Raw genomic sequence first — 11353 nt, forward strand, 5'->3', positions numbered from 1 at the left:
CGAAAACACTTTTTTTTATCTAAAAACATTGATTTCGGAAATACATTTTTGAAATCACTCTTTTTTAACTTCGGAGATGCATTTCCGAAAAAATGCGCGTTGGACTGTTTAAACAAAACAGCCTCCCCCCATTTCCATTTTACCCTAAACTTCAAATTTTATGGATTTCTCAAGCATTTGCAGAAGCACACTACAAAGGCTAGTTCAAGACAACATTCTATTGCTCTCCAACATTCAAAAACCACTTCTAAAGCACCTCTAATAACACCTCAAATCTGTAAGTTTTCAAAACTTGAAATTTAGGATTGAAATTGATATTAGGGGTGTTAGAAATTAGTACAATGTAGTATATTTAAGTTATTATATGTCATTGACTATAGTTACATAGGAAAAATTGCATTTTGAACCACTTAGGACAAGGTGTGGAGGTTCGGCAACAATGGAGTTCGCAGGGGGTTTCGAAAGTACATTTCCGAAAACACCTCCTTGACCAGTTTCAGAAATGTACTTCTGATTTTAACCAAGATATATATATTTTTAATTTTTTGATTGTATCACATTCTAATGGATTTCAATTTTTTCAAGAAAATGACAGACAATCCCGCATGACTTAGACAGGGTAGGGAGACTCAGACAGCGTCGGCTAGACGCGAGCGGGCGACACAGCTTGCATCGACCCAGGGATGGTGTAGAGTACGAGTATCCGTCAAGATGGATGAACCTGGTTCCTCATCTGGATCGAGGAGTCGGCTGGCTCGGGTGTCTTCTTCCCATCAGGAGGTACGGGAGGATGAGGAGGAGGTGATACCTGATGTTGACCCTCCGCACGGGGAGGATGAGGAGGAGGAGGAGGAGGAGCAGGAGCAGGGATGCCCGGGAGGTTCCACGGACAATTCCTTGCTTATTTACTACCACGACCACGTCCCTAGGTGTGTCTGGGAGGGACAAGTTTTTTTTAATTACACTTTATAATTTAACAGTTTTTTATTTAGTTATTTTTAATTACACTCTATAATTTAACCGTTTTTTAACTAACAATTTTTTTGGTTTTTTTTTTGTGGTAACAGGATAGGCCGACGCTAAAATCAGTGAACCATGCTCAGAAGATTTTTGATCTGTTTAAACTAGATGACCAGTGGTTTAATAATGTTGTAGCTGGTTTCGGGCTCGGCGGATTGTACATGATCGGATATACCACTATCAGGCACGACATGCAGGGGGCTTTCGTGGAGAGATGGCACAAGGAGACATATTCTTTCCACTTTCCTGTTGGGGAGATGACGATCACCTTGCACGATGTTCAGTGTCTGATCCACCTGCCGACAGAGGGAGGCTGCTGCACCATTCCCGGATACAGAGGGTCGAGGTGATTGACTGGATGGTCGACTATCTGGGCATGGACCCACACATGGCTGATTTTGAGTGTCGGGCGACGAATGGGGCCCATATCCGGTTCTCCAGCTTGAGAGATTTGTATGAGAACCACCTGGTGGCGGCAGCAGAGTCCGAGCAGGAGGGTGACAAGCTGTTTACAGAGTATCACCGTGCCTGCGCTCTGAGATGGTGGTTCATGTTTTTGGTAGGCACTGCACTCTTTATGGACAATAGTACAACCTACGTTGACATGACATATCTCCGCTACTTTATCGACCTGAGTACCATTAACCAGTGGAACTGGGGGGGCAGCTATTCTGGTATACGTATACCAGAAGCTGAATGAAGCCTCCAACTGGAGGACCAGACAGTTGACTGGATCTTGCACACTCCTGACGGTACGTTTCCTTTTAATTATTTCACATTTATTTATGGTTTGTATTTATTTTTAACATATTATCGTATGTGTGTTTCAGGGCTGGATCATCTCCTACTTCCCCCCGCATCCACGGCTTCGCCATTGATCCTGAGTACGATGACGCAATGCTCAGGGCCACCCGATACGTTCTCCAAAGGGGGAACAACGCATTGGGACCATATTGCGGGTACCTGGACCGTACTGCTCACGATGATATTCGTTGGACGCCATTCACCGACTACTTTGCTGTTGTCCCATTCGATTGCATCGCTTTATACAAAGGATGGTTGGCATGCGGGGCCAACACCATGGTGTGGTATCTTGGAGAACCAGCAGGCTGAGGATGACCATGCTACTGATCTCCTACCGATATGCCAGCGGATAGAGATGCTTGGGCGGGATGCATTCGACCGAGATATCATCGCGCACGACGGTCTAGAGGCGGCTGCCATCGTGGAAAGGATGGTCGGTGACGCGGGCGGTGCGGCGTCATATACCAGGCAGAGGAGGTCCCAGGGAGTTAGGGTTAGACATACCCAGTAGCTGTTGCCTATTTATTTTTTAGTCTCGAGTTTTTTGTATTCGGGTTGTATTATTTTGACATTTTCGCACACTATTTTTTTATATATAATATTAGTATTTTATTCCAATTTGCGTGTTATATTCAGTTTATATCAAGCACTGTTTACATTAAACATTGTCGTTTGCATTGTTGTTTAATATAGAATACGGGACTAAACATTGTTTAGAAAAAAATAGGTTTCTGCATATTTCGGAGATACATTTCCGAAACACCAAAAAAATGTAAAATTGGTGTTTTCAGAGATGCATCTCCGAAAACACCCCCAATTGATGTTTTCGGAGATACATCTCCGAATTCTGGGAAAATTTCAAAAAAAAAACAAATTCGGAAATGGATCTCCGAAGCAGAGTATTTTTGGATTTTCGCTGGAGGTTCTCCCCATAGGATGGTCTACAAAGAAATTTCCTTTAATAAAATAGGTCAGACTTAAGCTATTAAAAAAGCCTATGAAGCTTTATAAGCCGGCCTATATTTTCATGTATATTAAAAATAGGCTAAATAGATCGTCCTATATTTGCATGTATATTAGAAAAAAGGCTAAATAGGCAAACCTATATATGCATATATATTAGAACAAAGGTTAAATATGCTCGCCTATATATACATATATAGGACGACTTATAAGGTTTCTTAAATAATATGAATTAATTGAAAACCATAATAAAGAATAGGCTTTAAAATAGGCTTTCAGGTCAGGCCAGACTTTTAAAAAGGCCAGATCAAGCCAAAAAAGAGAGTCTACTATAGGCCACAGGCCAGACACAAGCCTTTCAAATTTATCGTAGGTCAGACCCAGATCTTATAAAGCCTAACCTAACCCAGCCTATTTTCACCCTAGTTAGAGTAGACAATTTTCCTTAATTTATATAACATGTCCGTATGGAGAGGGACTAGACAAATCTGAATCCTTAGCGTGTAGATATGTCATTAGTTTGAATAACTATATAATAAAGATCATTTCCTATGCTAACATAATTTAACCCATGTGAAATCTTAGCTAATCCTTTTACAAGAACATGTTTCAATATTATTGATATGATTCAATTATTACTATTATTATTTAAAAAAATAATATATAATTAAAATATTTTTTAAATCAATATTTTTTTATTTATTCTAAAGAGTTAAAATTTAATTTATTTTATATTAAAAATGTATAAATATTAAGATAATTGTCATCAAACTAGCTATTGTTGTTTCGTTCTTTCATTTTAAAAAGATGTAATTTCATAGAAAAATATTTATTTATTTATTTTAAGTATATCAATCTTTACATTTTCAAAATATAAATATAAATTAAGGCTGAAGAACGCAAATTGTGGGTTGATATTCTCACTGAGAATCGGAATCCAGCAAAAGGTCTATCGATGCAATATGTAGCACCAAACGTCACCAACGAAGGAATCGTGATTGAAATTGAAGAAGATGATATTGTGTCGGAAGTCAAGTATTGGGAAACAGCCTTAATCTTGTATGCGATGGGTGAGGAATTGAGCATGAACATGGTGAAGAACTTCATGGAGAAGGTATGGAATTTTGTCAAACTCCCTGATCTGTTCTACCATGAGGAAGGGTATTTTATCCTTAGATTCCATTCTCATGATGATATGGATGCAGTGCTAATGAGAGGCCCTTATACATTAAGGAATATCTCTTTGATGCTAAGGGAGTGGAAGCCCGATTTCAACCTAAAAAGGGATATGCTGAGAACATTGCCTCTATGGGTGAAACTTCCCAAACTGCCACTACACCTATGGGGGGAGAAAAGCCTAAGCAAAATAGGAAGTGCCATAGGCGTGCCGTTGGTAACAGATGAATGCACGGCCAATAAGCTGAGGGTATCATACGCACGTATTCTGGTTGAAGTGGATATCACAAGAGAAATGATCAAAGAGATAGCCATAAAGGACTGTGAAGGAAGAATAATGAAGCAGCCGGTGGAGTACGAATGGAAGCCATTATTCTGTGATAGATGCCAAAGTATAGGGCACAAATGTAAGGACTTTTGTGAAAAGGCAATGGAAACCTAAAGCTAAACCTGTAGATACTGAACAGGGCTGCAGCCAGGCTATTGCTACTGAGACAGATTTAAAGGAAAAAAGGGAAGCAGATCATGAAGAACAGAAGGATGACATAGAGGAAAATAACTGGACAGTGGTTGGATCAGCCATCAAAGATAAAGGTAAGAGAACTCCAACTGATTCTTCAACTGAAATTAGATGTGTTAATGGATTTGAGGCTCTAGGGATTTTGAATGATCTCATAGAGACCTTGGATGGAGATCCATGTTAGTCTCCTGGAATGTAAGGGGACTCAACAAGTCAGGAAAGATTAAAGCGATTAGTTCCCGTCTCAATAATATTAAACCTGACATTTTGATACTAATTGAAACTAGAGTCAAGGCTGAAAAGGCTAAAAAGATCAGAGAGAAACTCAACATCCATGACAATTACTTAGATAACTATCTGAATCATGATAATGGGAGAATTTGGGTATCATGGAGTGATAGGAATTTGGAGGTTAAGATGATAAAAAGCTCTGCCCAGTTCATTCATTGTGGAGTTTATGATGTTATGGGAGACTTTAGATTCTGGCTGACAGCTCTGTATGGAATGAATAAACTAGAACAGAGGAAGAACCTTTGGAAGGATCTCAGTCTGTTGAAGCCTAGTAGTAATGATCCTTGGTGCATTATTGGAGACTTCAATAATGTCACCAAAGCTCAGGACAGAATAGGTGGTAGAATGGTTTCAGAAGCTGAGTATACTGACTTACAAGAAATGATGATAAATAATGGCTTGAGTGAAATGGATAGTTGTGGTGACTACTTCACCTGGTGCAATAGACATACAGTTGATCCTATTCACTCTAGGATTGATAGGCTCATTGGTAATGTGACTTGGTTCCAAAAGTATGGTGATCTGACTCTCTCTGTGCTACCCCCCACTACAACACGGAACAGCTACAAGAGCGCTTTTTTTGGGCTTTAACAGCGCTTTAAAGCGCTGCCAAAGCCAGCGCTGGCATAGGCTACGAAAGCGCTTTTAAAAGCGCTCTGGTAGGCCCCCCTATAAGAGCGCTTTTCTGGAAAAAGCGCTCTTGTAGGCCCCCCTTTAAGAGCGCTTTTCAGGAAAAAGCGCTCTGGTAGGCCCCCCTTTAAGTGCGCTTTTTCCAGAAAAGCGCTGTGATAGGCCCACCTGTGAGAGTAAAAAATAAAAAAAAAAACGCAACATACTAAAGCGCTTTTGTAAAAGCGCTCTTATAGGGTGGGCTTTAAGAGCGCTTTTTCCAGAAAAAGCGCTCTGATAGCCCCCCCTATAAGAGCGCTTTTACAAAAGCGCTTTAGTATGTTTTTTTTTTTTTTTTTTTTGCTTTTTTAGTAATCTTTGGCAGCGCTTTTAAAAAGAAGCGCTTTAGTATGTGGGCCTTTAAGAGCGCTTTTTTAAAAAGCGCTTTAGTAGCTAAATGAGGTATTTTAATGTGCAGCCTGTAATTTAATCCTCCCAGTCGACCTGTAATATTTTCGACCTGTAATATGTTTTCAGCCTGTAATATTTTCGACCTGTAATTTATTTTCGACGATATTATTTCAGCCATCAGTAAGACAATATATATATATACTAATATAATACCATTATAATATCCAAAATTATATATATACATCATTACAACATCAATAATATTATAGTACTTCAATTCGACACAAATCCTACATGAAAAAGCGCTTAATATAAAAATGACACAAATCCTCTTTTATTTCTTCCAACTTAAGTCTCGGGTATCCAGCGGCACGGAATTCGTCAAGGTACTACAAAACAAAAACAAAATATGAATGATACATTTAGTTAAATGTAATAAATTATATGAAATTATCTTAAGTTATAAATTCATACCGTGAGCGGAATCTCTAATTGATTTGCCTGAAGGATTTCTTTCATAAACCTCAATACAAAGTATCCGCAATCGTAACTGTTTTTCTGTTGCGGACACTACATAGAAAAACAAATAAGATTCCATAGTTGTGCATTGTTTTATCAAGTAGCATAAATATATTATAAGCAACATTGTGAAAAATAATGTACCTGCACTTGGATCCAAGTAATGTTGCTAGATTTAGTTCGGGATACCTGTGCGTCCCGTTGACTTCGGAACACTTGTATTGATCTAATTAACAAATATATAAAAGCATATGTTTAGATCAATCCCACAAATAAGTAAATATATATATATATATATATATATATATATATATATAAATATACACGAATATATATTTAGAACGATCCCACTTACAAATCAACGATGTCCTTCATGGCCGGATAATTGGTCCATTCACCATTTACCGAATTCAGATAATACACGACTTCCCTTATAGGGTTGATAGCAAGCAGCAACCAGTGTGCTCTATAAATAAAAACAATAGGTTATATGAAAATTTTGCTATACACAAAAGAAACAGAGATTAGATGAACAAAGAATGAGAAACTAACCCTACTGGTCGGGTATTATACGCCCAAAGATGCAGACATTCTGTATTGCCGGTGGACATGAATCTATCTACTAAGCGCTGTCTAACTGATTCCGGTTCCGAATCAATTGCCATTCCGCTGCAGTGGGTGGAAGACACGAAACGGAATCTGTTAGACAACGGAGTCCCGCGCAACACTCTGTCATACAATAACCTTAAATAAAAACATAATAAACATTAGATTATTTTCATTGAAATGTGTAAATAAATTATATTGTGGGGCTAATTAAATAATATATCGGATGAGGGAATATTACCGAATGTATGAGTGCATGTTATTGACGCCTAGTTGATCATGCTTAAAAATCTCCTCCAAGTCATCAAGTGTAATAAGTGACTTGAATTCAATACCGAAGACACTCTCATCCATAACGATTTCACGTAAAGCACCATCCTTCAAATCGGACATATCAACCATTGTTGCGAGCGTCGACCGGTACCGAGGCACAAAAGCACCGCCTTTTTTTCCCGCTGGCTTCGGAGGACCAGTGGGTGGTACGGTACGAACTTGCTGCGTCACTTGTTGTGACTCTCGAGCGGATGCCTAAAAATCATATAAGTTATGTAAAATATAAAATCATGCAGATTTAGATTCAGATTAATTATTAACACTTTAAATGTACCTCTTTTAGTGATGCAACGGACTCCTCCTCCTGTAAAATCCCTTTACCCTTAACTGTGGGTTTTATAGGAGCAGTCTAAAATTAAAATGTAAAAAATAATTAATAAACGGTTTAGAATTGACATTCGAAAACTAAATGATTCATAATCGTTTTCAATATACCTCATCACTAATGGTAATGAGCTCCGAGGGCCATGCAACAAATGATCCTATTGCATCTCGCAGCAATGTCGTCTCTGAGACCATGTCAGGTACCGGTAGCATCGCATCATGATCTACTACAACATCCACCGATACTTTCAGGTGTCCATCCGGGAGCGGTCTATGGTGAAGTAAATCTCCCAAAGTGTTGTGCACTTTTCCCTTGCCAACTAGTCGATAACTCGGTTCCGATAAGTATAGTTGGCAAGATGAAATGCCCTAAACCAATAGTAAATATAAAGTCATTATCATTAATAAAATAGAACAATTTAAAAGGAAAAAAAATTATAATTACCTCGGGAAATTTCCTTTGATAGTTGATACTAGCCTTATCACTAGTTTCTTTCACCGATGAAGTGTTGCACTTTTCTCTCATATACGCCTCTTTATCTCTTTGCAATTCAGAGACTTGTGCTTGCAATTCCGCTAACTTTTGCAACACTTCTTCATTTGAAGGATTTCTTCTCCTAGGACTCTTGTAAAAAGAGGTTGGAGTCACACCATGACCCTTACCCCTCACCCGACCGGGATACTCAGGAGCATCTAGTGCTCTACTAAGTACGCTCCCCTCACCGGTGGATGCCGATTGCGACAAGGTCTCCTGTAATTCATTTACATTAAAAAATCATTTATATATTAAAAAACATTTGATTTAATTAAAGACACAGTATTATACTTACACATTCAGTAAAAACTCTCTGAACTTCGGGATCGACAGCATGATCCTTGCCCACACGAGCTTCCCTCCACAACACATGTTCAGGAAGTGAGGTTTCCTCACTTTTAGTCTCCTCTAACTATGCATTGACACAAAAGATAAAATCTTCAAATAAAACACATTTAGACAATTAATTAAAACGCATTTCTATTTACTTACAATTTTATCCTCCAAGCGTGCATATCCCAAACGCCCTTTTTTGTATGGATATGCGGGTTTGGATGCTCTCGCACTATTCTTGGCACTCCTTTTCCGAAAATCTTCATCTCTTTGCTCTACAAACTTAGCCCAATCTTCTTCACCAATGAAGATCTCATACTTTTTTGGCCGTCCCGGTGCCTCTTCAAGAAAGTTTCCATCTTTATCCTTAAGATAAGTGTTTGTCAAAAAAGCTTTCCACCCTCTATATCTTTTGCCGGCCAAACCAAGTATGTAGCGTCTACGATCATCTGGTATCTCAAAAGTCCTCTGCAAAAAAACATACTCATAGTGTGTTAGTATAAGTAATTTAAACAATTTATCATCAAGATAATAACAACAATTAACCATATATGATATATACCTGAAGCTCGTCCCAAATCGCTTTTTTTTTCGCATCCAAGTCTTCGCTTTTCATATTCCATCTAGCTACGGAGACCGGAATATGCATACGAACAAGTGTACCAATATAACTTGTCAACTTTGCAGAATTAGGACCAATTGCTTGTTTATCAGAATTCCATTCCAATCGGTATACTAATCCTTGGTCTCTATGTCGAACGATTCCCTTCATGATAGTGATGCCTCGTGCAACTTCTTTTGCTTCAGTATCAGGTGGAGCATTTGTATCCGTGGCATCTCTTTCTTGAGCATCTCTTTCTTGTGAGTTTTCAGGTGGAGCATCTCTATCCGGAGCCATTTAACCTGTATCAAACAAACTAAAGCACATTAGTACACTATTAATAAGCTAACAATCTATACAAGTAAAATGGAAGTCAAACCATGCATGTACAAGTAAATCGGAAACGAAATCGGTACAAATCAAAATAAGCGTCAAAAAATAAAGTTGTCGGAATTGAACGAAATTTACATGGCTATGGTAAAACGTCCCCACGGACTCAAAAATAAAGTCGGTTTTCCGAAATTCAGACCCTAAGCCCGACTTTTGATTACGGGCAGAAGCAAAACCGATAAAAAAACAGTCCCGAAATGAACATATAAGTGCATGAGCAGCTCCGGAATCGTCAAAATAGTATAGTTACATGTAAAGAAGTCGACAAACGGATACATGGTTCAAAAGTTATGTACAAAACGAGAATATGCACCAAAATTGAATAAGTACTATACTATTGATTAAAACAATCGGTACAAATTGAATAAAACAAATTAGTCGGAATATGTATACTATTACCTTTATCACTAACGTCTCTTTCTTTTCTTTGTAGGATTGTGTTCTACGCGTCTCTTAACAACGCGGACGGTTGGATTGATCCAAATACCCTCATTATGATCATTTCTAGTACAAGATTCATTCTCATTATGATCGTTTCTTGTACAAGATTCAATGCCAACACCAATATCACCTTGATCTTCAATGTTTTCATCTACTATTTTGTTAGATAAAAGCACTATAGACCATTTCGTACTTGTCGGATCATTGACATAGAACACTTGTTTAGCTTGAGAGGCTAAAATGAAAGGCTCATCTTTGTACCCTACCCTATTGAGATCCACTTGCAAAAATCCTGACTTATCCATTCGTATGCCACTATTATTTTCAACCCACTTGCAACCAAATACAGGAATCTGAAACTTCGCGTAATCAAACACCAAAATGCGCTCGATAACCCCAAAATATGACAAATTTGCAAATTTCGGATTTAAGTCATTCGCACTTGATATGTGCATTGCTTCAGCTACCAAGGTAACACCACTATTTTGCATAGTACTTTTATCATCCTGTTCTTTGGTATAAAATGTGTATCCATTAATTGCGTATGCGCTATAAGAAAGCACAATTACAGTTGGACCATAGGCTAAACATCTCAACCTTTCTGTTACTGAAGCAGGATCTGAACGATACTTTGAATAAATATGATCCCTAAACCACGGTATGAAACTTCGATTGTGCTCTCGTACTATCCAGTTCTCATTTCTATTTGGATTTAAATCTCGGAGAACAACCTTGTGCATTTCAACATACGGCTCAACCTCAATCTCATTGTGCAGAACATACAAGTGCGCTTGATCCCGTTCGACCATTGATACTGTCACAACTTTATTTCCAAATAACCTTTTTCCTTCTTTTTTTTCGACAATATGAGATTTGGGGAGTCCAATTGATTGAACATTTGACAGATATTCAGTACAAAACTCAACCGCTTCTTCAACAACGTATCGTTCGGCAATACAACCCTCCGGTCGACTTCTGTTTTTCACGTACCCTTTTAATATTTTCATATAACGTTCAACAGGGTACATCCATCTCATATAAGCTGGTCCGCACAATTGTGTCTCTTTCACAAGATGAACGACTAGATGAACCATTATGTCAAAAAACGAGGGAGGAAAATACATTTCAAGATCACATAAAGTAACAACTATCTCTTTTTGCAATGTTGGTAAGATCGCGGGATCGACCACCTTACTGCAAATTGACCTAAAGAAGAAACACAGCTTAGTTATTGCGCTTCTTACTTTTTCTGGCAGAATAGAACGTATACCTATTGGTAAAAAATGTTCCATTATAACATGACAATCATGCGTCTTCAAACTCTTTAACTTGAGGTCTTTCATGGACACAAGTCTTCTAATATCTGAAGAGTAGCCTTCTGGAACTTTAACTTCACTGAGGAACTTACACAATGTTTTCTTCTCCTTTCTAGATAGAGTGTAAACAGCAGGTGGCAGATATGTTCGTCTTCCTTTCG

The 11353-nt window shown here is 38.3% G+C and overlaps 1 protein-coding gene across 1 annotated transcript; it reads right to left on the reverse strand.

Annotated features, from left to right (window-relative positions):
- Nucleotides 1–6010: 6010 nt before the first annotated feature.
- On the reverse strand, nucleotides 6011–6971 carry LOC131607207 (uncharacterized). Its single transcript, XM_058879228.1, has 5 exons — nucleotides 6866–6971; nucleotides 6669–6779; nucleotides 6458–6539; nucleotides 6269–6364; nucleotides 6011–6183 (listed from the first exon to the last, which is right to left on the reverse strand). Exons 1-5 carry the CDS (start codon nucleotides 6922–6924, stop codon nucleotides 6085–6087), a joined length of 447 nt encoding a protein of 148 aa, XP_058735211.1. The 5' UTR covers nucleotides 6925–6971; the 3' UTR covers nucleotides 6011–6084.
- Nucleotides 6972–11353: the final 4382 nt, after the last annotated feature.

This window comes from Vicia villosa, linkage group LG5 (assembly GCF_029867415.1).
Source record: "Vicia villosa cultivar HV-30 ecotype Madison, WI linkage group LG5, Vvil1.0, whole genome shotgun sequence".
Classification (NCBI taxonomy): Eukaryota; Viridiplantae; Streptophyta; class Magnoliopsida; order Fabales; family Fabaceae; genus Vicia; species Vicia villosa.